This window comes from Neltuma alba, unplaced genomic scaffold, assembly GCF_004799145.2.
Source record: "Neltuma alba isolate B1F8T4 unplaced genomic scaffold, ASM479914v2 tig00002509_pilon, whole genome shotgun sequence".
Classification (NCBI taxonomy): Eukaryota; Viridiplantae; Streptophyta; class Magnoliopsida; order Fabales; family Fabaceae; genus Neltuma; species Neltuma alba.
The window spans coordinates 45,832-73,794 of record NW_021632889.1 but is presented as its reverse complement, the minus strand read 5'-3'; the positions used below and the strand labels follow the sequence as shown (position 1 = coordinate 73,794).

The window sequence follows — 27,963 nt, the reverse complement described above, 5'->3', positions numbered from 1 at the left end:
CTCTTAAGTCAATCAAAATAATTGGTATTGCCTAACACTGCCCAGCAACTCCCAAAAGGCAAATGGCATACAGTTTCAGCATTCAGAAGACCCATAGACAACAAAATATCATCTGGATATGCATTATATCCATGCAATAAAACAAATTAATCTGTACACAATGAAAAAAAGACCCCTGATCCCAAAACACTAACTTCATTATATTCATCGAATCCTTCTGTATGCTTCCACATTTCTTCTTTACAAATTAACTTCAGCACTCCAGTTGAAATCATAGATCGGTATATGAAGATGCTCAAAAATCAGAGATTGATGAATTACATCTTGCCCTTTCACAATCCTGAGGTTGCAGAGAAGATCGACAGGTGGAATCTGGTTACAAGGAGGATAACGCATACAAGTCAGAAAATTGCTTATGCATAGCACGCGAAACTCTTTACTATTTAGACTACATGATGAGGCACATTAAGGTTTCAATTTGAATTTCTGCTGCCTGGGAACACAGATCAAATTACATCTGGAGGCAAAGCAATCCCTGACTACAAAAGGTAAAATAGAAAAACATCATTTCCTTATGCTAATATGGCGTAAGATAACAGACAAAATAGAGAGACAGAGCAACTTACATCTTAACAGCCAACAACACAGCTTATTCCTTGCTAGATCTTGCCCAAAAGAAGCTTTCTTTCTTGTAGGATGATTATCTAACAAGGTTCTGGAAGAACCCTTCGAGCCAAATGAAAAGTGTCGCCTTAAAAAGGGCTTCCCAAAAGAGCTTCTCCCACTGGAACTGGATTCCATCCCGGGACCTTTACCCTGGCACCCTCTCCCTCTAAAATGATCGAACACAACAGAATCATCATCAACATCCCTATCGACAACCCGGTTCCTTGATTTCTTGTTTCTAGCCTTCAAATCCATTTCAGCTTTCAAAGCTTTTTCTGACAGCTTAAGAGTTTGATGCTCACCAAAAGTGCAAATTGGGCAAGCCGGGTCATACTTGTTAATCTCGGGTGTCATACTTTCCAAACATTCAGCATGATAAACATGTCCGCACATAAGGACCGCAACTATTGAAAGGTCATTACTCGCAATTATCTTCTGGGTGCTCCAAGAAGACTTCTCAGATAAAAGCTTTGAGCATACACCACATGCTTGCAAATCAACAGGTGAAGTTACAAGTCTGGCTACTGGATCTAACCAACCTTTCACGATTACAACCAAAAGACTCACTATCAAATGACCATCTTTCTCTATGGGAATGGCCATCAGGTCAGAAAATCCAGGTATAGACCAACCATCGGAAATCCACCACGGGAGCACCTACCTGATTCATTGCTCCATGAAGGAAATGCTGGTCTCTTCAGACATAGAGAAGCTGCTTGGTGACTTAAACCCTGGCATTTGGCTATCAGAACCTTGCCAAGGTAGCTGGTGTCCTGGGGAACGGCATGGCCACCTTACAGGGGTTGAAGTGGACGGAGGCAGGTGACTTCGAGATGACAAGGGAGATGCTGACAGTGAAGTTGAAGCAACGAAAGCGATGGTTTTGCAGGAGATGGGCATGCATGATACCATTGGTGATTCAGCCAACCCCCTCACCTGAAAATATCCATGCATAGAGGCCTTGTCAAACAAATCACATGCACACAGCGAGCAAAAGCGTAACACAAGAAGTTCCTTCATTACTGTAAGCTCACCTGATCCACGTTGACATCCATGGAGGCATTACTTGAAACAAATTGTTCTGCGGTGAAAATAATAACCATGTCAAAAAAATACATTAGCCAGTTAAGAGATTTAGCATTCAACAGTGAACCATCAGATTACAGACACTTATAGCAGGGTAGATGTCTCGCATGAGACAGACAGCACAGCAATAATTCTTCAGCAAAATCTAGTTTTTCCTAAACCTCCAATAAAGAATATGACTATTCAATAGTTAGTTACTGTTTGGAAGAGCTCCAACATGTCTGCATTTTTTTTTAATTACTTTAATAACTGCTATCAGCGATATTATCAATGTTTAACATGGATTAATGAAGCAAACAGAGCTTTTTTTGATTCCATTGTTGGACATAGATTCAGATTATTTAAGAAACTCGGGCCACTATAGTGCTAGGGGATGCATCAGAATACCAACATAATGAAGCTTAGAACAGATCTCATATCATCTTGCCCATATGATGTCTTACCATGGTAAACTTAGAAACTTGTCATTGATTTGTGTCTAACTACGAACTTCAAAATCTGCTTTGAATAAGGTATCTTTAAGAGTAAAACATCACTTCAGACAAAACCATGCAAATTAAAATGGAGGATTTGTATCTTAGTTAAAAAAATTCAATAGTGTCCACAGATCTCATATCTATGATAAATGTTTATAGAATAATATGAAAGAGCGGGCTCAATGGAAGTTACCTGAAGTTGATGTCCTCGCCTGTCCAGGAGTTCCTTCAGAAATTGGTGTTTCTGCCATCTATGCCTCTGATAATTCTGTGAAGGGCTCCCATCCTCTGATGCATATGTTGATTCATTCTTATTTTCTGATCCCTCATTCCGGCTAATACCATCCGAAAACCAATTTATAGAAGTATCTTCACCAGCTACACGCCCTCGATGATCCCAGCGAAAGCTCCATGTTGGAGAGTAGCGGATGTTCCTATGCAAAATTTCATTAGCTGATCCACTTTGGTATGGTTTATCTCTGGCAGCCACACAACAAGAAGCACCCATCCTTGAATACACAAAAGTTTCTGGCTCGTTATATTAACACAACCATCAATTACATCTTCAATTACAAATATGCACCATTAACCTGTCAATACAGTTGTTCGCCTACAATGTTAGTAAAAAGGGTATATCATCAGTTGAGATTATCAACGGAGTAACACTTGTAAGTACACTCGGAAAAAATAAACAAGTTCATAAAGATTTTGACATCTCTATCATACAACTGAAATCCGTTGTTTCTTTGACATACACTTCACTCAACTCAGAGGCCATTGCAGATTACAGCATCCAAAAGAGTTAGAAAGAAAATCTCAAGATATAGACTCCAAAAAAGGAGCTCAAAATCAGAAGAGCATGGAAAATGGGGAGAGACTGAGGACAATCTACTGCAGAGATAATTCATCGAAATCCATATGATTTTAGGTTTCAAGAATTTTTCTTGCAAAAAAAAAATGAATACAAGTAATCACAATTGCAACAGCAATCTTAAGTCAAAAAGAAGGCCGCGAGCAAAATTAACACAAACAGTTCAATAGTGTGACTTCTACAGAAACAGAAACACACCCCATAATCTTATTCTACTCTCATAATCAGTGACGGCACCAACCGCAAATAATCTAACAAACAAATCGCAGGACTTCAACAGCATCAACTAAAAAAATCCGTGAAAAATGAAGATAAGCGCCGAGAAAATGATGAAATCTGATACTCATAGATGAACTGAGAGTGAGTATAAATCTAGAACAACAAACAGGCCAAAATTAGGAGGAAAAAAATCACCACACTGAAAAGTCATAACGATCCGAAATTAATGCAAAAATAACGGAATTTCAGTCAAAACCACCGAAGTTTCCATAAAACTAACAATAATAGTCTATTAAACAAAGAAAGCCCTCTATAATATCCCCCATATTGTTGTATCCAGGAAAAAAAAAAATCTCCCACATATTGTCATCGCAATATGAATCTCCGTATACAAAAACACTATGATCGAACCACACGTGATCAGGCCATACCTTTCCCGAAATCAAGCCCGCCAGCTCGCCCTTGGAGTTGTAAAGCGAGATTCTAGAGAGAGGAAGAGGGAGGGATGAAGAGCGAGAGTGTGGGCGAGTGATGTTTGATGCTGCAGAGGAGGGAAGAGAGATGAAGACGAGGAAGTGGGGGACGCCTTCGGACGGTGGACTTAACCCCGTTACATAGTGTCCGCAGCGCAGTTCTCCTCAGTGGGGTAGATGACTGTGACGGAGTTAAGTGACGCGCGGCATGCGAATTTGTGCCACCTCGGATTAAAGTTCTTTCCTCGTTGATTTACTCATTATATAAATATACTCCTCCGATTCTTAATATAAAACTCATTTAACTAATTTGATTAAATTAAGAAAGTTAGGTAAGTTAGTTAATTATAAAAAGTGACACATTTTTCCTAAAACAACATAATCATCTTTTTTAATACCCAATCTCCCTCTTCTACTTGATTATAGTGAGAGAGTTTCATAGGGGTAATTTAGATAAAATTGATAAATATGAGAAATTGGTCTTATATTTAGGACCAAAATTAACTCAAGAATTGAGTTCTATATTAAAGATCGGAGGAGTATATATATATATTTCCCATTATATATAGTATTTCTATTTCGCCGTATAAACAAAAAAAGAGTTGACACCTTTCCGCATTTCCTCTGGGCTGTTGCTGTGCTGATGTATGCGGAGTGCGGACCCTTAAAATATGGAAATTCATTAAATATAATTTAATAAATTAATGGCCCTACAAAATTTTCTTTCAACAAATTGCAGGTATTTTCAGATTTTCTGTTTATGGATATTATTGCCTATGCATCCTTTCTCTGTCTTCTGTTTTTTGGCTCTCTAATTTTAGTTTATGCAGTTCATTTTTAATTATAAAAGTCTTACTTATTTCCCAATTTTTAAGCGCAGGTACAATATTGGTAATTTTAAAAGGAATTATTAACCATCAAATGTATTAATAAATAACATTAGTTTTTTTTAATTGAAAAAAGGTGTGTGAAAGGGGGGAAGGGGGAGGGGGAAGGGGGGGAATATTGGTGGGGTAAAAGGTTAGACGGGGCTGTGTCTTGTGCTGTACTCGGAGTGGGCACTACGCATTCCATGCTTCAGCACTCCTGATGAGAAAAAAAGGTCACGAAAGCATCCTAAAAATTAATATTTTCATGAGAGATGCTTCAAGAAAAACAAAAAAGCATTATTCTCTCTGATAAATTCCTTTCTTGTAATTTTTAGATTCTTTTTTCACCCCCTTAAATTACTTATATCTCAAACTTCTGTCCATGAACAGTCACAAGCCCCATAGCACATATGTAAATGTAGTTACGTTCTAATTTATTATATTTTTTGTATTTCATCATACGCCAATATGTTGAATAAAAGACAAGGATATATTTAAATCAATATATATATAATTTAACTCTAGGAAATTATATGTTTGATTATATAACTACCATTAATCAATATCATCTACGGATTAAATACTGGAAAATAAATTTACTCAATCAGTTGCTTAGTTTTTACAATAATTATTATGTGCTCGTGCATTTTTCCCCCCACTTCTGGTGTTTCTTCAGGCTTTCTTTTTGGAGCCCAGTTTATGCATTTGCTCTGGCCTGAAAATTAGGATCCTATAATTCCAATAGTTTAGAAACACAAAACATGATGATATGAAATATCTACGTAACCCCAATAAGACTTAATTTAGCGAAATGAGCTAATCTTTCACAATATAACAAAATGTATATTTAGTGTCAAATAATACCTCGAACAAGATTATCTTTAATAAAAAGATATTCGTGCATAGAAAAAAAAATATTTATATATACACACAGCGTCTTCCATCTCATTTGTTATAATTTATTAGCCTCCTTATTAATATTTTTTCTTACATCAATATAATCTCAAATCTGAACGCTATTTTATTAGCACTGGAAGAATTATAATTTTGGAATGAGAAAATCATACATCGAAATGTGTGTGCCTGTGTGCGAGTAACATTTGGGGGCAAATCGTCCCGTTTAGATTTTGAGAGAGAGATCCAAGACACTTGTATATGCAAATCTTGAGTTCTTAATTTTTTCCGTATAAAAGATAATAAAATAAGGATGAACGAGAAAACTATGGGCTATTTAATATAATTAAGCTGACCATAGAAATAATCGTTCTCATAATCAAACAAGAGAGGAACCATTTTTCAAAGTAATAGAAATAGATGGGGAGAATGATTGAAATTAAGTCGAATTGGGCAATACATCATTGGCTCCCGATGAATGATGGAGAAATCACGGGTTGCAAATTCTGCAAGTCAAAAAACCACATGGAATATGGAATAGCAGCATAATTACAATACACAGGTGTCCAAAAGTCATTCATCATAATTTCTTTCCATCATACCTGCAATCCATTTTTTATACATATGATTCAATTCTCCTGTTGCTTTCATCTGTCACGTAAATGATTAGGAATGCTTAGCTTGTTTCTTTCGCACTACTCTCGTTTGTTATATTTTCCAAAGCTACATAGCCACATACGCAATATTTACTGTGAAGAATGAAGATAATGAGAAAGATGCCTTTTTATTTATAATAAATACGTATTATCTTCTATAGAATACTCTCATGTATATCACATCCGATTCTTAATATAAAAGCTAATTGATTAATTTCGGTAGATTGAAAAAAATTTAGTTATTTGTAATAAATAAATATTGTTTAAAATACCATTGTTAATCATATACTCCTCCGGTCCTTATTATAAGACCCCATTTGACTTTTTATTTGGTCCTAATTATAAGACCCCAATCTATTTTTTCTCTTATATTTATGCATTTTTTTCCAAGATAATCTTTCTAATAATGATAGTTTTAGCCAATATACTTAATTAGTAAGGATATTTTAGGAATGACAACACTTATTTATTATAAATAACCAATTTAACTTACTTCCTTAATCTCCTCAAATAAGTCAATTGGGTCTTATAATTAGGACCGGAGGAGTATAATAGTTAGAACTATCATTTAATGAAAAATTTAACACGCGTAACTACAACAAGTACTGTCTTAGGAAAAATGGATAAATATGATAGGCAAAGTGAATTGGGATATTATAATTAACAGCAAATTGAATGTTAAACTAGGTCTTATATTAAAAGACCGGAAGTAGTATTGGTTAGAACTACCATTTGATAGAACATTCAACATGTGCAACTAATACAAGACTATCTTTTAAAAAAATATAATAAATAAAGTAGATTATGGTTTTATATTTATAACTAAACTGAATATCAAACTAATTTTTATAGTAATAACCGATGTAGTATTTACAAAAGGTTGGACTTATAATTTTTATTCAAATTAAGACTTTAAAAAGTGTTTGATATCATCAGTTGAGCCAAACAACTCTAACATGAAAAGACTAATTTATTAAATTATGGTTTTAAATTGGTAATGTTACGATATAAAAATATTATTTTACACGGATGGACTCGAATGAAAAGAAAAAAAAAACCTTAACATTAGTTTCAAATTTTCTTTTGAAAAAACAGAACATAAAAAAAGCCATAGAATTAATATAGTATTCACCTGATTTTTAACAAGGTCTATGTAATTTTTTTATTTTTATTACATCCTCATGGTCTCGCTTAATTTTATTTAAGCGTATGTAGTTTTATTTTCTTTGTATCATATTAATATAGTTTCCTGTGAGTTTTAATTAGATTCCTATAATTTCATTTGAGTGATAAAAAAAAAAAAAAGCACATAGGTAATAAAAGCCAAGTGAAATTATAGGGATCTGTGAATTAATTTTTTAGTTAGACTATTCTTAATCATGCTTAAATTTGTATTAGCGAGTAGCATTAAATATTATATAGGTGTTAAAAATTATTTTAACATGAATTCTTGCTCATGTTTTCAGATTACTTAAGGACAGTGAGGTTTTCATGGAGAGCAGTGAGTGTCTTATAATCAATAGATATACAGAGTACAGGCATTAAAAAAACGAAAAGAAAAGAAAACAAACCCTTCTCCACCACCATAAAAAAAAAAAACCCTTATCCATTAGATTTATATAATATTATTCTAATACTTAATATAAAAACTAGCTAACTAATTTAAATGGATTAAGAAAAGTTAATTATTTATAATAAATAAGTGTTGTCTTTTCTAAAACATCTTTACTAATCAAGTGTATTGGTTAGAACTACTATTATTATAAGAACCATTTCAAAAATAAATAAATAAATATAAAAAATAAAATAGATTAAGATTTTATATCTAGAACTAAAATAAAAGTCAAATAAATGTTTATATTAAGACCGAAAGAAGTATATAAAAGTTAGGACTAAAGTTAAGTCCTCCTCCAACTATTTATTTAAGTAATTAGTGCTTCAATTTTTTTTTTTGGGGCCGTTTAGTGCTTCAATTACTTATACCAGTTCGAATTGATTTAGTAATTGCTAAAAGGGAGTGAGGGAAACGCAGAGTCGTGCACGCAAATGGAAAGTCGGAGGTGCGAACATGTCAGTGTGAACCTAAATATGCCTTCTCGTGGGTCCACAACGCCTGCGTGTTCTTCTTGTCACACGGCACCACTGCTTTTCCCCAACATGCCCTTCTTCTGCTGCATCTGAGCCGGGGGACTCGAGGGTATCATCGTCTTTTGGAAAGCGACCTCTATGAGCGGCCAACTCCATCTCGGTCGCTCTCAAGCGGTGCCATTCCTTTCTAATAGTCACACACGACACTTCAGCGAAATAGACATTTTAAAATATTTTTAAATTAATGTTTGTTTCTGTGCGCGCTTATCGCTGAAAAATTATTTCTGGAGATATTTTATAAAGAATAAAATGACTAAAAAAGACTGAACGTTTATAAATATAAAAAAAATGTTAATAAATTTTTTTTTATCAATTACAAATTGAGTATTATCAACACCAAATAAAATATTATTATCAAATCTAATTTGGGACTTACTGATTTTTAACTTCTTTTTTTGTCATTCTCTTTTTTATAAATGCTGTGATACAAAAGTGTTGACATCAATTATCATACTCCTCTGGTCTTTAATACTACCTCCGACCCTAATTATAAGAGCCAGTTGACTAATTTGAGGAGATTAAGGAAACAAGTTGAGTTAGTTATTTGTCCTAAATAGGTGTTGTCTTTCATAAAATATCCTTACTAATCAAGTGTATTGACTAAAACTATTATTGTTAGAAGGGTTACTTAAAAAAAATGTATAAATATGAGAAACAAAGTAGATTGAAGTCTTATATTTAGGATTAAAATAAAAGTCAAACAGGGTCTTATATTAAAAACCGGAAGTAGTGTAAGACCTATTTAACTAATTTGATTAGATTAAAGAAGTTAGGCAAGTTAATTAATTATAAAAAAATATGACATATTTTTCTTAAAATATCATAATCATCTTTTTTAATATCCCCCATCCCTCTTCTATTTAATTATGGTCGATGGAGTATCCATAAGAATAATTTAGAAAAACTGATAAATATATTTTATATTTAAAACTAAAATTAACTCAATAATTAAGTTTTATATTAAGAACAGGAAGAGTATTTAATATACACTGTTAATCACTTTTTTTTTTTTGATGAAGACTGTTAATCACATTTTTATGTTGGGGTACTGTAACTAAATGACACCTTTACGTAAACAGTTGGCGTGCGCGCGCCTGCGCGTATTATATTGCTTTTTTCGTCTGTTTGGTTTTGTTATTGTTCAGATTTATAATTGCGATTGTTTTACCCTCATAATTATTTAATACAATCATTCGATATTGGATAATATTAATTAATCCACATACGTTACTTAAAGTTAAATTTTATAATATGCACAAACCAAAACACCATATTATGTATAATTACGTAATAATGATCAAATAATAAATAATATTTGACTGCTACTGGTAAAAAGATATTTGATCAAATTCATCAGATAAGCTAGAGTTACAGTTATAATCATACTCATTATAGAAATCATGCCATGAAAGCATTAACTAATGACGAATTCAATATTCAAGAACGCTGAATATTTTATATTTAATTATATAATTAATATAACAGATCCGCATAGCATATAAATAAAAATTTATATCAAAATAACCTGAAAATAAAATTATTTGTTCTCAATAAGACGATTCTTTCATTATAGACATCCCAGTGCATATCTTCCCCGTCTCTCCGCCCCCCTCACCCGGTGGCCAAAAAAAATTTTTTTATTTAAATTTAAAGACTAAAGAATATTTTTAGTCTTCTAATATTACATAAGGTTTCATTTTGATTCTTTAACTTTAAAAAATAAATTTTTAGTCCTCTAACCTTAAAACTGTAAACAAAAAATGATAATATTGAGCTTTTGAATGCTGATAAAATATTAATAAATACTAACATATTAAGTTTAATATTCAAAACAACTATAATTATTACAAAAAAATTATCATTTAAGACTAACAATTTTAAGGTTAAAAGATCAAAAATATACTTTTAAAAATTAACGGACCAAATTGAAACCTTACATAAAATTAAAGAACCAAATGTATACTTTAGTCTAAATTTAAGTTAAGCCTTAAACGGATAGTTTCATCTTCTTTTTTTTTTTGGAAAAAAAAACGCAATGATTGCTATCAATATGATTTTATATGTAGATAATAACTAGATATTGTAGTTCGGAAAAAAAAAAAGGAGATATTAAAATTCGTTGGCAAAAAAAGTGAGATATTAACTCATTATTGAAAACTGGGAACGTGGAGTGGTGGCCCAGTCAAATTATTATGTGAATAATTTTTAAAACAGTGGGGGTTTTGACATCAAACATCGATAAAATAGAGTTGTGTTGTGAGAAGACACGGTAACGTCCAAGGAATGGATTTTCAATCTTAAAAATGTACGAAGGTTTTATCCGTCAATGAAGTGATGGAGATCATGGGGATAATCTTGTCCTTCTGCCTCTAAAAATATCTTTTCTCAACAATTTATGCTTGATTTTTGTTCAAAATAACAATTCGGATATATTGAACCGATATTTGTGGGGGGGAAAATGCAGTCGTTGACCACTACCAAAAACTGTAACGTATGGTTGGGTTTGCCATGAGTTTGATTTACACAAATTATAAAACACAATTTAAACCTCTTCTGCCAACAAATTATACATAATTTAAACTTGATAAGTTAAACAGAAGATGAAAACTAACTTCCTTTTTTTTTTTTTTCAATCCAGGAAAACATAAACTTATTGTCAAATGAGAAAGAACGCTCCTTTGCATCATTGTATTAATGGGCCGGATGGTCCAGTAAGGCAACTTATATTGTGGGCTAATGGGCTGAAATTTATTGGGCCGATTAACATCACTTGACCCAAATTAGGCTTCATTTAAGATGTGTGCGTCTACCAAAAAAAAGGGGCAAAAAATATCTTTCAATACACGCACGCATGTATATTGTCTGAGGATTTATATAGCGAAAATCTCACCCAAAAAAAAAACCACTTGAATTGTAAAATTTCAAATCAAGAATTCCTACAAAAAAATTGTTGTTATTTGTGATATTTTTCTATTTACACGTATTAGACCCAAAAAAAGGAGATGTGGGGAAGGGTCCAATGAAAAAATAATAATACAGAGTGAAAGTGGCCAAATGGGTATGTATGAGTCTTTTGCCCCCCCAATCAATTTTCTCTCTCTTATAGCTTCAAACTCCATACAAAATTATAATCAAGTCTAAAAAAATTAATTGCTCATCTCCATGTGAGGAAAAAATTAAGACAACAACTCTTTTAGTTTAAATGATGCGCATACTTAAAAAATAAAAAGACTAATTGACGTCATTTCAAAAAAAAGAAATAAGGGTAATTGTAACTAAAAACAATTCAAGTCAATCTTTTGTTTTTCACTTAACCTAACTATTGAACTAAAAACTCATTTGTCTCTACCATAAATCCAAGCTTTTTTCCCCATCTAAAAAAGCCATGCCAAATAATTTACTCTAATACATGAAAAATATATGATAATTCCCCGTCAATTTTGTATAAGTTTAGCGGGTGTGTGTGTGTGTGTAGTACACAAATATAAGATGAGGATGAAAAGAGTAAAGCTCGTGCAGCAAGTAACTAATGTGGACATGTTCCAAACTGCGCCTTCCACATTACACATAGACACACACATATATAACCTATATATATATATCTATATATGTAACCATATATATGTTCCAAACTGCGTATTCTCACACATTAAGGTCCCAAATTGGACGATTATTATATATAGAGAGAGAGGAGATGGCAACGGAGATTTAATTAGGAATCATCTTGTGGCGAGGCCTATAGAAATTTGGGGATGGATCGTATCTTCCATAATCTCCCCAGAGAAGCCTTTCGTGGTTGACTGCTATTTCTTCTTTGTTCTTCCATCTTCCCTGCCACGTCAAATATATGTGTGCAGATATGAATACAGATATTAACATATTCCTCAAAGTAAAAAAAGGAAAAGGGCAGTGTGTGTGTGTGTGTGTGTGTGTGTGTTGATAAATACAGCAAACTTCACCACTATACCTTGAAATGTCTTCATGAATTACGCACGGCACAGGAACTTCAAAATTATACCACTCTTGAGTTCTATATATATAATCTTTCATACAAAGTGCATTATGCTAGAACTAAAAATAATTGAGAAGCCAAGTGTTTCTATAGCCTTTCAAAAATGAAAGCTATGTATATACGTCGTATGCACATATTAATAAAAAGAGAAAGCATTAAGGTGATGAGACAAAACTGAGCCAAAGGAATTGCAACTATATATAATATATAGTTATCAGACATACATACCTCTTCGACATGATATTCTGCATCCGACTTACTGACAAACTTGGATCCTCTTCCTGCAATTTTAATGCATTAAGCTCACCCACGCAGGCCTCTCTCCCTCTCTCTCTCTCATACACAAACATGGTCAAAAACTATAATTAAGCAAAAGAAGGAATATGATGAAGCAATAAAAAACTCATAAATTTTCCGCAAGCCAAGTAAAGCTAACCAAAGCTTAATTAATATGCACGTATATGCATTCGATAAGGTAAAATTCCACATTGTTTGTATCAGTTATGAGGAATTTTTGTTTGACTTGTATATATATATCCACCTTGCTTTTAGCAGTGCAAGCATGTGTGTGAGAATGGGATCGTCAGAGGCTGATCAGAACCAAAAGCTGCAAATTGAAAGAAAGATACGAACCTGCAAAAGTAGTAGTGGAGAAAAGTGATGCAGAAATGAGGAGGAAGAAGAAAAAGCTGAACTTGTTGATGGTGATCAGAGGCATCATATTGAGAGGCATGAAATGGAATAAAGCTCTGAAACGAGAGAAGCAGAAGAGTGATCAGTGGATAGATGGATGTTTCGTATGTATAATATTTCCCAAAGGGAAGCAAACCCCAAAGGGAGGGCTTTGAAATCGACACAATGACACTTGTGCAAGCTGTTTAGTGCAATTTACTAATAAATTAAGCCACAGGGAAAAGGTAAAGGAAAGCACTTTGCTTTTGTTTTGGGGCACTAATGAAAGTACTGTTTTTAAGGTAGTGGGTTGATATATAAAATGCTTGAGCTTTGACCTTTCTGCAAATTATTGGGCTACTCCTTCATTATGCTTTACAACAAATCTTATTCTCTCATTTACCCAAATTACAGAAAAAGAAGCCCTGTTAGTTTTATTTTTGGCATGCCATTAATTTACCGATATTAATATCATCAAAATAAAATATATAAAAATTGAAGAGGGCCAAATTGTTATTGTTTCATATGTCATAATTAAGCAGTATAATTTATAACTTATGTTAGACGCTCTGCATGCATGGGAAAACACAATACTTTTCCATCAACACACACACACACACACACACTAGCATCATAGGGTCAAAACAATTCATTTATTTTGAAACTAGAAATATTACAATAATATTATTCAAATATAGATAGTAGGTATTAAAATTAATTCAGTTAGATATTTATTTATCTCAATAATTAATAGTTAAGAAATCATATTTGTAACAGTTTTTTCCGGTGATTTAACTTAGAATAGAAGAAACATATACTCTTGCATACTTGCTAAAGACTCAAAAAGATATCATAACTGGAGAGTAAATTAATCTCTCACTCTTTCAATCATATGCTTAACTTAGACAGCAACTTTTATCATTATGACCAAAATGCACACGAATCTCTTCCAAGTTAAAATATGACGAATACACTCTCAAAGATGATACCAATTTCCATTATTTTCTGCAAAATGTAAAGCATTTTTTTTTTGCCTACAAAAATGTAAAGCACCATTAAAAGCATCTTGCGCACTTTATTTTCATGTTCACAGAACTATTCAAATATTTAGTACTCATATGATTATATAAACAACAAATTGAATTCTATTTTAATCAAAACAAATATAACTGCAATTTATCAATTGATATATATACAATAAAATCATAAAATGTATAGCGTGTTGCACTATTCACAAATCATGAATATCAAGGCTTAATCTTTTGAACTTTGTGCAATGTATGGAAGAATATTTCCAGTCGTTTTTTCCCCCCAAAAAGTCGTAGTGCATGTTTCGATAAGTACTGTAGTCTTAAGATAATGGAGGATCATCTAATATAATTTAGAAATATTTTCTTAAAAGAGGTGATCATAGAATACAAAATTCTTTTATTATAACGAGTAAGGAGACCAGTTTTTATAATAATTATGAGCCAAATTAAAAAGGGTGTGGAAAGAAAACTAGGAAGCATGCCTAGCTATGCATAAAAGATTAATAAATGAGGCTGGAAATGAGGGATTAGGTTGGCATAATAAAATAATTAAATGTGGAAGACAAAGTGCTTTCAATATGATCCTAAACGACAAGAACGAAGCACCAAATACCACTCTGGTGGAGAATAAAGGGATGCTATGTGATAACATTAAAACACACACAAACACGGTCTTCTTATCTTCTCCGTTTCTTTTTCCCTCAAAAGTAGTCTCTAAGGCTAGCATGCTTATCATTTTCTTGCAGCCTCCCTAATTCAAACATTATCATCTTAGCCTTTAAAAATTGCTCAACTCTCAACGCTAACCAAAAGGGTTGGTAATTTAGCATTGCCCATGTTGTGAGGAAGCACTTTGTTACTCATATATTATCTCTGATTTTAATCATAAGACTTTATTTATAAACTATAAACGAGATTTTATAATTAAGGCTGAAGGTAGTATATAATGTAAGGTTAACTGTATAATATAAAAGGTTTTGCTAATAGTGGACTCTATAATGTTGCATGCATGCTTCTAGAACAGTTAAATATCAAATTGTAGGGTGGGATGATTTGTCATCATAGCATAATAAAGCGTTAGTAATGTGGGTGAGAGTGCTCTTTTGCCATCATCACTAGTATTGCATATAGCGGACCTTTCTTATTTTTAAGTCGGGATGAATTTTATTTTATACCACTTCACTGAGATTTTCGCGAGATTTCAAATCACACTGTTATTTTAATTGCGTTTTATTTTTTCTTAAAAAGTTAATATTGAAAGAAGAATTAAATTGGGAAAATTCCAATTAAATCCATTTGAAATAGCAAAATTCTAATTTAAGCCTACACTTTTAACAAATTCTTAATTAGGCCAAGAGGCCTAATTGGGGATTTCTAAATGTTGTTAAAAGACCAAAATGCCCTTCATAATTAAAAAGCCTAATTTTAGTTTTAATTCTTTTAATTGAATTTAACTAACATGTTTTTCTTTAAACATTATCACATGAAAATTTGGCCAAAAACATTATAATATAAAAAAAAGAAAAATCACGATTATAGCCAATAAAAAAAATTGAAACTAAGAAAGACCACGTCCTCATTAGTAAATCTACTAGAATAATTAAAACTAAAATTAGATTTACACCTACATATTCAATTTTCCTTTTTTATTACAAAGAGGCATTCCAGTCTTTCAGCAACATTTGAAAATCCCTAATTAGACCTCTTAGCCTAATTAGGAATTCATTAAAAGTATAAGCCTTAATTAGAATTTCATTATTTCAGATAGATTTAATTGGGATTTTTCCAATTAAATTTGAGTAAGGCTTGCGTTGTTAATGATCAATGTCCAATAATTAGATTAGTTCACCCCCGTTATGCCCACTTAAGAATTCCCGTCTAAATGTATCTCACTTTAATTGAAAGTTCTATTGAGAGTCCAGACTAATTTAGATGGAACCTAGTAAAGTCACAAAAGATAGCAAAGCTTTACCTCCAGGTTTTTAACATTACTACATTCTCAGAACTCAAATTAAAAGCCTCCAATTAAACTAGTAAAATCCCACAATTAGTGATGATCTGATAGCGTACGGGATGAGTAGGGTAGTAAATAATGCATAGTGCAAGTCCTTGACACCCAATCATCCAATTGAATGTATTTTTTAAAGTGATATGGTCGGTATTACCTACCTCAGAAAAATTGTTTATTAATAATATGAAATAAAAAGTAGCCCTTCAATAATGTAAAGTTACATGCTAAGATATAAGAATATCAATACCAACATATATAAAATATTCAAAAAGAGTCTCACTATTATTTACCTTAGGCTTCATACAATGCACGGGGCCCACATCTAGTGTAACCCTAAAAATAAAACGACACTTAATTCTAGTCCAATCTACAAGTCAAATCGCATACCAGGCTCCCCCGCGACCGCTCAGGAACTAAATAAATCCAACAAACTCTGATACAGGACTGTGATGACCCAAAAAAGAAAAAAATTTACATGCCATGCACATATACTAATAGCGTAAGAAATAAATCAACTCAACACAAAACACTATATTGAACACAATGAACATGAAGCACCATTCCCATTATCTCCACAAAGCACCAAAGTGACTATGATGATGAACCTGCATCTCCAGTTCCGGCACTTTCATGGCGGAGACTGTTTTCTCTACTGTAAGGAGCCTTAGCACCCTGAAGTGAAAATGAAGCACCCTTAATTATATATAAACAAGATAACGAAGCTGATTATTGAAATGACTGATCCAAGCTCAATTAGAACACTCTTCTTGCAGAGTCGCACAAGTCACTGTAAACTCGTAAAGGCAATATTGCAAATCATCACATAAAACTTACTTGGAAGACAGCTCCTAACTTCTTCAAGGCTTTAGCCCGTTGTTTCAACACGTCTCTGGACACGCTAGGATCTTTAAGAACCTGAGAACAATAACAGGTGCGAGAATGGTCTTTGTGAAATCTTGCAAGTAATTGATGCCTTAAAATAAGTAACTGTTAGCACAATGTTTACACTTCGGCTGAAATGTAACTAGCGATTACCAGCACTCAATACACTCAATATACTTAATCAAATCACTAACATTATGATTGCTTGATCGTTTAGGGCTATTAACCTCAACACTAAAAAAGAGTGCACAAGTGCCTATATGATGAATTCCTGCACCTTTGTTCTTTCAGCATCATCTTCTGGTAGGTTGATAAATGAATGATGTGCAATGAGTTTTTAGTTTAATCATTCTGAACCTAATAATGTGAGTTTGACAACAAAGATATAGCACATGTTGGGCCCAGCAAGCGAAGACATGCTTGAAATATTTCACTTTTGCAACATGCAACTTTTCTGGAAGTCATTAGCCAGCAGACAAATATAACATTCTCAAGCGACAGAAAGCTTCAAACTAACACTTACAGCCTGGCAAACATGTGACAGAGTTGTTTCGATATCAACCACATTGATCTGCCAAAGGGAATTAATCATAGCATCCTTCTTATCTTCCATAGCTTTTAGTATATTTTCTTCTTTGTTTTCTCCATCATCTAGCTTCTTCTTCAGCTCATCTTGTATTTGAATTAAGGACACGGCGCCTACAAACAGAGCTCAAATTCATTAAAACCTCCACAAATATTTGAAAAGACCTAGATACTTTTCACTGGGTAGGATATCCAGATGTTAATTAATCTATTACCTGAAGCTGCCATCACTTGTGACTTTATCATATGTCCTTTACCTCTAACCCACTCTGCCAAAAAAGGGACTTTCATATACCTCATGTCCTTTCCCAGCTCTTTTGCAGCCTTTCGTGTGTAGATATAGCCAATTGTATGCAGCATGGCCTCGCCAAAAGCTGAACATGAGCTATAAGTTAAATAAAAATACCAGATAAAGGAACTCTAAGCATAATTTTTAGAGCAGGGCTCTAATATCATGAAAATTTTCAGAGATCTTCATCATCAATGAAAATTATATCTCATGGTAGCAAGCCGTGCAAATATTTAATGGATGATGGCCACTAAGCCAGCAATTCAATCCCAAGAATCTACGAGCAAACATGGACAGATAAAGTTGACTAAAAATTTGTTAATAACAGGTTCAAATCATAACAAATATCATCAGCGACAGCAAATATCCTGTGATTCCCAGTTTCAGATAAGCATGCATTGGAGCATGGATACAAAGAAGTATTTATAAGATTTATATAAACTTTCCAAATTGACAGATCGTCCTAGAAAAAGGGCCATTGGTTGAATTGAAGTGTAAATGGGAAGAACTCACCAGCTTGAGAAAGACGGCGTGCTTCTGAATTTGCCCATTTTGTGAACTCATCTACTTGACCATCGACAAATGGTTGCAGGCGATCTTTCAAAGTTGCAATGAGCTTTTCTTCCCTTTCCTTCTGCCATTTCTATGGCGACAAAAGTAGGAACAGCTTCAGCTACTAGAAGATGGGAAGAACAGAGTGCGGAAACAGGGAGTGAGGAACTCAATTAAAGCACTAGGGAAAAGACATGTACTTTCATCTTTTCTTGAATTATTTGCCTACGAGTTTCAGGATCATGTGTGTCTTCCTCAACTTCTATAGATGCCAGAGAAGCCAGTGCAAGTTCTCCAACATATTCTTCAAAATACTCACTTCCAAAAAGCATTCCAAATACAGCTGCAGGATCAATCATGCAATCTCTGCACAGAATAATAGTAATAAGACGAAGAAGTAAGCTTATTATTATACTTGTTTTCTTTGTTGACAAAGAAATTTAAAACCAAATGTTGCACACTGAGTTTCATTTAAAAGAATTCAAAAGAAAATTATCATTAGCAGTTAGTAAAACTCCTGGACATTAGGTCTTCGCCAAAATTTTAAAATTTTACTGCAGCTACTTGGACATAACGATATTAAATTATATTTCAGCCCTCAGCAAACTGCTCTTAACCTAAACAGCCCTCATACTGAAAATACCCAGTTAATTTTCTTTCTTATATAAAAGCTAGAACAAAAGTAAGCATCATCAGATCAATTTGTTACAAATACTATTTCGCAACAGAAGAAAACAATGAGAAAAGGAAGTGTCACTGAAGAAGATGAAACAAATAATTAAAAAGTTTCATTTTGAATACATGGATTTCAGCTTCAAGCTGCAAAGACAGAACTTCAGCAAACGATAAGATACTCACAAACTTTGATTATTTTTCAATTATAGATGGTTGTATAAACTTACTGTGGCACTCCTGCCTTTCCATTCTTATCATATGCTTCACGCTTCTCAGGATCACTCAAAACCTGGTAAGCCTCACCAAGTACCTGAGCATGGATACCACATTTTAAAATATATTGAGGGGGTGGAGGAATGGGGTTGAAAGATAGAAGAGATCATAAGGCTTGTGGAAGAAAACTGGTGATGAAATAAGTTAAACATTCCTGTTTATAGGTCTTGAGCTACCAATCAATCCAACCCATGGAAGAAAAAAATCGTTACTTACATAAAATTTGAACAAAAAACACTATAGAATTCCTTCTAACCCCACAAAAAGTGTACTCTTTTGAAAAGGGGAAAAATTGCCTTCCCACTGCAGGGCAGAACTTTACCAAATCTAGTAGTAACAATCACCAAATCATAACTGTTTCACATAATATATGTAGTAACAATATACTCAGAACGTTATCCTTAAGTAAATAGTTTTGTTAATAACCATCAGTGCCATCGAATCTCTAAGAAGCGAAAAGTCTGTGCATAAGATGCATTCATTAACATACCTGAAAATTTTCTGCAGCCTTAGGATCTCCAGGATTTTTATCTGGATGTACTACCCTTGCCTGCAAAGACAATAAAATGGAAACAAAAGGTTCTAATGACGCAAAGACACAGTGCTTATGTTAAAATAATAGTGATAATGATAATAATAATGGGAAAAGATGAAGGGAACCAACAGGATAAAGATGGTATTTCTACACACTCAAACTAAAATTAAGAACAAAAGACCCTTTTTCGTCTTTTACTTGTCTTCAGCTGACCAAAGTTCATGCTCCCAACATGGAAAATAACTAGACGTTCCAAGGAGAATGCATCAGAAGGTGACTAGCTGACTGATAGTCTGGATCAGAAGCGCACAGCAAGCTACCATCTAATGGATGCATTTACAGGAAGAATAAGAGGACTAGACAAGATCATAAGCTCATTATTTGCGCATTATATTGAGCTCAGAATTCTCATATAACTCGATCTAAAAGAAATTGTAAAAGTCAAATAACTGAACAAAAACCGCATAATTTAACTATTTGAGAGTCTCCGTTTAATGAAAGAACTGAATATGATTGTCCAGCTGCTTCCATAATACACTACATTACTTGCGCACATGGACCATATCGGGTAAAATTAGAAGCCTGTTCAAATCTCAATTCTGTACTCATATATACTTTCAAAAATACACAAAACACGATTAAAATTATTACCTTCACGTAGTAGGCCTTCTTGATCTCTGCAGGGGATGCGTCAACCTTAACGCCTAATACGTCGTAGTATGTGGTGTCTTTCACCATAGCTTGATTTGATATTTGAATCGCGATTCACAGGTCTTATAAGCGAATGAGGAAAACACACTCAATCAGATAGAACCATGGTTTCATAATCATACAGTACTATTTTAATCGTTATATAACAAAGACATTAGCAGTTGAGCAGGACCAAAGCTGAAGACAAATTATCAACAAAGTAAAAATTAACCCCAAAAAAAATCGACAAGACGTTGAGAAAGAAAGAGACATGCCGATTATAGCGAAGAGGGAGAGCAAATCACACTGAACGCAAAGCTCCTGGTGGAGATGGTGATAATTCTCTCTTTGTTTGTGTTCAAGCAAATTACAAAGCAGCGGGTAGACAAACGACGGAACGAGATTGGAATGGTAGATCCGTTTGCAGAGGAAACGGCGCCGTTTTCAAATATGGCCGTAAAGGAAACTTCTATTCTTGGCGCTTTTTTTCCTTTTTTTCACCTAAAATTCCCGGGCAACATTCTCTTTTTTGAGTTTTTTCCCCTTCAATATGAGTGACAGTGACATATGTATCTCTGATCTTTAATTGTTTAAATTTTATTTTGGTTATAATTATAAGATCTTAATATATTTTGTTTCTCCTATTTATGTATTTTTTTCAAAATAGTCTTTCTAATAATAGTCATTCTAGCTAACACACTTGATTAACAAGGATATTTTAGAAAATACAATACTTATTTATTAATCTCCTCAAATTTATCAACTAATTCTTATAATTTGGATATAAATAATTACTAACATATTGAGGATTCTTTTCACAGAAGCCTGCACCAAGCCGGATGGATCTTCGCAAAATAAAAAATATATGTTTTGACGGGAACAAAAAAAGATTATACTGCTTACAAGTTACGAGGAATGTTAGAAATTTTAGTTATTTATATAAGATATAAATTTCGTATTGAGTATTGATAATATTGATATTAATAGGGGCGTAACTTAGTACAATATATTTTTCAAAAAATGGACGACACTGGTCAATTTCTGGACACGTTATGTTCATGTGACGGACACATGGTTACAGCGGAGGCGTGAAATGACTGTCTGTTAGAGCGCGTACACGAGTCAGAAGACAACCCGCATTATTTGGTTAGACAAGTTAAGCAAAGTCGAGGAAATCAGACTGGAGTAAGCAGGTTCACATATTGTTCTGCATTACTGCATTAGGAGTATAATGACATAAAGGAAGTGCTTTGTGAAATAAAATATTTTTTGTCAGTTGTGTGAAAAATAGATTATATATATTTTTTGTTAGCTCAGCTGACAATTTTTTTTTTTGCTAGATATAGATATCTTCTTGTTGTAGGAAGTTATATTCGAAGTATAGTCAGATACTAAATATAAACGTATTTTTTAATAAGAATTTGAATTTCGATTCATTATATTAATTAACCCCTTCGGCATTGGTCGCTGACAAATAATACATTTAGGTTGGATGTAAAAGGGCCGTTGGTAGGCTTCAATCAATATCCAGTTCAGCCCATTACTGGCTAATCCCAAGGATAGTAATATATAAGGCTGAAAGCCCATAAAATTTTGGAAAAATGACAATAAAATACCACTTGAATTCCAAAAAGATAAATAAGGGACCTGAATAAGCAAAATGACATATAGGGGACTGGGTACCAATCTGGAATTCATATTTTTAGCCAAAAGACCAAAATGCCCTGTCTGAAAGTGAGAGAAAGGAGAGAAGAAGAAAGCGACGCAGTGAGAGAAAGGAGAGAGGAAGACCGACGGTAATGAAATGTGGGAAGAAGGAAAGAAGAATGTTGGAAATGCTATTATCTTACTCCTTCGCATCACCATTCTGTAGAGATTGTTGATTTGGTGGGTTTTGGTTGTGGGAAAGAGGATTTGTAGTGAGAGAGGGAGTGAACCTGCGGGGAAGATGAAGTGGAAATCAGAAAACAATGACAAGCAATTACGTTACGTAACTGCTGTCATATGCCTGCTGGTTTTTGGTAAATCCCACTACGTGAATGGTAAATCCCACTATGTGAATGGTAAATTTTACTATACATGTAGTTAATTATGAATTTTACAAAATACATATTGTGATTTACAACTTTTGTAGTGAAAGTGACTACTTTGTTAATGGGTTTTGCAACCTGTTTTCAGGAGATAAATAACTTGTTTGTAAAAACTAATAAAATTTCACGCTAAATTTGACAAAACGTATAGTGGGATTCACAACTTCCGTAGTAAAAATGACCACTTATTCAATGGGTTTTGTAACTTGTTTTCAGGAGATGGGCAGCTTGTTTCTAAAAACTAATAAAATTTCATACTAAATTTGACAAAACACATAGTGAGATTTACAACTTTCGTAGTGAAAATGATCACTTCTTCAATGGGTTTTGTAACATGTTTTCAAGGGATTGGCAACTTGTTTCTAAAAACCAATAAAATTCTATGCTGAATTTTATAAAACATAGAGTAATATTTACAACTTTTGTAGTGAAAATTATCACTTCTTAAATGAATTTTGCAATTTCTTTTCAGGGGATGAGCAACTTGTTTCTAAAAATCAATAAAATTTCACGCTGAATTTGACAAAACACATAGTGAGATTTACAACTTTCATAATGAAAATGATCACTTCTTCAATGGGTTTTGTAACATGTTTTCAAGGGATTGGCAACTTGTTTATAAAAACCAATAAAATTATATGTTGAATTTTACAAAACATATAGTGAGATTTACAACTTTCTTAGTGAAAATGATCACTTCTTAAATGGGTTTTGCAACCTCTTTTTAGGGGATGAGCAACTTGTTTCTAAAAACCAATAAAATTTCACATTGAATTTTACAAAACACACAGTGAGATTTACAACTTTTATAGTGAAAATGACTACTTCTTAAATGGCTTTTGTAACCTGTTTTCAGGGGATAGGTAACTTGTTTCTAAAAACCAATAAAATTTCACGTTGAATTTTATAAAACATATGCTGGGATTTACAACTTTTGTGATAAAAGTGACCGCTTTGTTAATAGATTTTGCAATATATTTTCGGGGGATGAGTAACTTACTTTTCACCACCAATAAAATTTCACGCTGAATTTTACAAAACACATAATGGGATTTACAACTTTTATAGTGAAAGTGACCACTTCTTCAATGGGTTTTGTAAACCTGTTTTCACCGGAAGAGCAACTTGTAAGCATAAATAAATCATTCAGTGAACGTGCACCTGAAGTACATCACAATAAACATTGAACTATTAAGTTTCATAATTAACTACATGTATATTAAAATTTACCATTCACGGAATGGGATTTACCAAAAACCAGCAAACATATGACAGCAATTACATTACGTAATTGCTTGCGACTATTTTCTGATTTCTGCTTCATCATTCACCAAATACTGAATATGAACCCTCAAATGCAATAATCCTGTTCCTATTTCACCATGAAACAGCCACAAAAATGAATAATCCAAATCCCGCCATCAACTTCTACTCACTCATGAATAATTCAAATACTTCAACGACCTCTTCGACGACGACAATTTCAGGGGTACAAGTTATTTCAGACAGGGCAATGTATTTCGGCGATGGTAACCAAATTCAACGATGGCAATCTACTCCTACGACGACGGCAACGTGATTTCGAAAAATCCTTTTTGGTGACTGCAGGAACTTGGATTTAGTTTCGTAGAAGGAAATCAATTTCTCCCTTTCTCTATCGCATGAATACACTACTCAATGTTCAGAGACAATCAGGGCAATTCGGTCTTTTGGCCGAAAATCTATATTCCAAATTGGTACCCAGTGTCCTATTTGTCATTTTGGTTATTCAGGTCCCTTATTTGTCTTTTTGGAATTTAGGTGGTATTTTATTGTCATTTTCCCTAAAATTTTTCTTATTGGTGGAGGAAGTCATGTTTGAAGTATTGTCAAATACTAAATATAGATATATCTCTTAATAAGAATTTGAATTTTGATTCATCACATTAATTAACCTGGTTGCTGACAAATAATATATCTGGGTTGGAGGTAAAAGGGCCGTTGGTAGGCCTCAATCAATATCCAGTTCAGCCCATTACTATCTAATCCCAAGAGTAGTAATATTTAGGGCTCAAAGCCCATCAAAATTTTCTTTCAGCCCACAAGTTCACGCCATTACCACGTAAGAAACCTACCTTAAAAGTAAATTTGCCAATGCATGCTTTATGTTAGGCCCAAGGGGACATGGACACTACGTATTGATTTCAATCAATTCTTCTGATGCTCTGAGTTCGATTTCCATTACGAAAAAGATGTTTCGTTTTTCCAAGTCATGAAGATCCTGAATATATATCCCAAAAGCTTTCTCACCCCAAAAAAAAAAAAGAATAAGAAGAAGAAGAGAAAACAAAAAGTAATATCTCAAAAGTTAAATGTTAGGAACAAACATCCATCCCAACTTTATTTTTATCCATTCGATCTCGCTGGAAGCACACGAGGGGGACAGTGACCTGAAAACCTCCCTCTTTTTCTGAGAGCAGATAAGGAAAAGTAAGATGTTACTGTTAGAGTTTTCTCTTATTACGTAACTTGATAAAGGCGAGAAATCGATGGTATTGACTAATAATATCTGCAAAATTTGAATCCTCTAGAGCTCGGCTATGTTTGATGTGCATGAATATAAGACGATGTTGAGGAGAACAGTCTAGAGAATTCATGGCGAAAAAGGAGAGGCCAAACTGGTCAGAAAAACTGAGAAACCTTTTCAAGGAAGGCAGCCAAATGGGAGCGGGCAATTAAGTAGGCTTCTCATCTCATCATCTTCCAATTCCTCACGAACAAATGTCATGTAAACTCATTTCTCTCTCTTGCTCTCTCTAAAAGTAGACTTCATCATATATCCACTTTATACACACACACTCACACACTGTCCCTAATCAGCTCTCCTTTGCCTCATTTCTTTTCTATCAATATCTAAGGACCATGCATCCTTCTTTTTCCTCTCCCCCCCGCACGCGCTTACATATACTTGCCACAAGTCCTTTCAGTTTTTCACATAAAACTATTTAACTCATTTAACAAATTGAGAAAAGTCAAATAATTTAGTTAACTATAATACAATGTGATCTCTCCGAAACAGTATCATCATGTATAACATTAGATTATATATTAGTTTGTAAGCTGGGTAAATTATGATTTGGGAAGAAATGATAAATACAAATTAAATAAGGAGAATTGAGATATTTTATGTCGGATCAAATCCAATCCAACTCCTCAGTCAATCTCCTATATCCGATATGGGAGCCAGGATGGGGCATGATACTGGTATCAAATTATTATATTGAACTTCAGTTAATCTGAAACAAGTGCGGTGGGACTTTAACGGTGGATCCCAATCAATGAGTTGTACAATTGTCTGAATACAGATCACTGATGATATGAGCCCGCACATAACTTGTATAGCATCCCCATTACTGAATCTGAATAATTTTAATAAGATTTGCTCGCCCGTGTCTCTTCACAAACACCCACCCACTAATCACACAGACAACTTAATGCACCGACTCTGGGACAATTGGTCACTAAATGAAGTGCTTTATCGTGTTTAGAAATCTGTGTGTTTCTCTAGCAGAATAAAATGGAATGGCATATATATATGTATCTATATATATATTAATACTGTGTGTATGATGTAAACCTGCGGCTCTCTGCTGGCCACTGAATTGCTTCTGTGTAAGTAAATATGTCAAATATCCCATAATTAATGGATGCCATGCACTGCACCGAATATATTGGGGGATGGGGTGGAATCTCTGGTTCAATCAAAATCAAGTGACGCACAGAATATGATTCATTTTAATCCACAATTTCAATCCATTTTCCAAAGTCTATGCTTAGCTGCAAGAGAATCTATATAAATAAAGTGAGACGTATAATAAATGAAAAGGTTCTAGCATTCATCATATATAGATATTATATATTCATATCATGGCCGTATATACAAATTAATATCATCACACTATCGCAAAACTTTTGAGTTTCGTGTTTATATTTAACACAAGCTTTTGGCACGTATCAAACACAGAATCCTCTGTGAAAGTGACTGCTTGCTTTATTAAATGATCGAAATTACTTCTTTTTCCTTTCAGTTTCTCCTACCTTCAATTTTATTCTTTTTATTCCACCGCATTATAATTGCAATATATATTATGTATTCCAATGCCCACTGAACTTATCGTTCTTTTATAGTGTTTGTGTGCATGAGGAAATATTCTTCTCTCCATTCGGAAACCCACAGTTGGAGGAATATATATATATATATATATATATGTATATATGTATGTATCGGTATAAGAGTTCTTCCAAAGTGAAACATATATAACTAAGAAATGAAAGGAAAGAATCGTTTCAATATAATATAATATCGCATTACATATATATATAAGGAGTAGTTATTATTCTTTGGTGCAAGTTATTAAATTGCAGATAATTAACTTACGGACAATATATATGATCCTTTTCAAAGTTCTAAATTATTCTCCTAAATTATTCTCTCGAACTTAATCCGTAGAAATATACAAACATTACATATACGCCAATAATATTACCAGCATTAATTAATTAATAGCCATCAAAAGCCCTGATGGGTCCCTTCTGCTTTCTGCATTTTCCAAAATTCTGCAACTCAATATATCTATGTATTGATTCTGCTGTGTGCGCTAGCACGCATACATACATACATTACATACACACATATATCTTTAATCTTGTGTCACAGACATTTCACAGTGGGAACAGCTATTGAAAAACTAGCTATATCTTTCTTTCTCTGTTTCTATCGTTTCTCTCTTTTCTAGTAGCTTTTTTGGATTATTATATGCAAATGGGATAAGTGGATATGTTTTTGAGACTATTGTGGATATATATATAGAGATGAAACCGACTGCCCCTTGCAATTCGCTGAACTAATCATGGCTGCTTCTTTCTCTCGTTTAGCCGCCAGAAAGAGTCATATCAGGGGCTTGAATTATTCGTATACAGTCAATATAAGCCTTCTTTACTTTACAATATCTATATATATATATATATAAATATATATAGTGATCGAGAAGCAAATCACACTTAGCAGATTTAAATGAGTTTGATATCTAATGCATTAATTGCTTTGTCTAATAAGAGCGTCCTTATGCTTTACCCCCTCCACCACGCCTAACTCCATTCTCATTGTCTCTTGAAGTTGATTCTTATCTCTCACCTAATTTAGTTGCTATTGGGAAAAAAAACAAGGATACAAATCTAGATATATATATATATATATATATAATTTATACTACAATCTACTTAAATAATCCAATCACAGACTTGCTAAATATTTTTTCCGGAAAAAAAA

At 33.4% G+C, this 27,963-nt stretch overlaps 1 protein-coding gene, 1 long non-coding RNA gene and 1 pseudogene across 2 annotated transcripts; 1 reads left to right on the top strand and 2 right to left on the bottom strand.

Annotated features, from left to right (window-relative positions):
- Positions 1-280: 280 nt before the first annotated feature.
- LOC114730593 (uncharacterized) lies at positions 281-3,896 on the bottom strand (annotated as a pseudogene).
- Positions 3,780-27,602, top strand: LOC114730615 (uncharacterized). Its single transcript, XR_003738846.1, has 3 exons — positions 3,780-3,846; positions 15,878-15,883; positions 27,592-27,602. It is a non-coding gene; the product is annotated as an uncharacterized LOC114730615 (long non-coding RNA).
- Positions 16,317-20,969, bottom strand: LOC114730603 (chaperone protein dnaJ 10). Its single transcript, XM_028917707.1, has 10 exons — positions 20,841-20,969; positions 20,527-20,648; positions 19,831-19,890; positions 19,295-19,377; positions 18,593-18,758; positions 18,354-18,483; positions 17,767-17,925; positions 17,490-17,665; positions 16,919-16,999; positions 16,317-16,756 (listed from the first exon to the last, which is right to left on the bottom strand). Exons 2-10 carry the CDS (start codon positions 20,611-20,613, stop codon positions 16,676-16,678), a joined length of 1,023 nt encoding a protein of 340 aa, XP_028773540.1. The 5' UTR covers positions 20,614-20,648; positions 20,841-20,969; the 3' UTR covers positions 16,317-16,675.
- Positions 27,603-27,963: the final 361 nt, after the last annotated feature.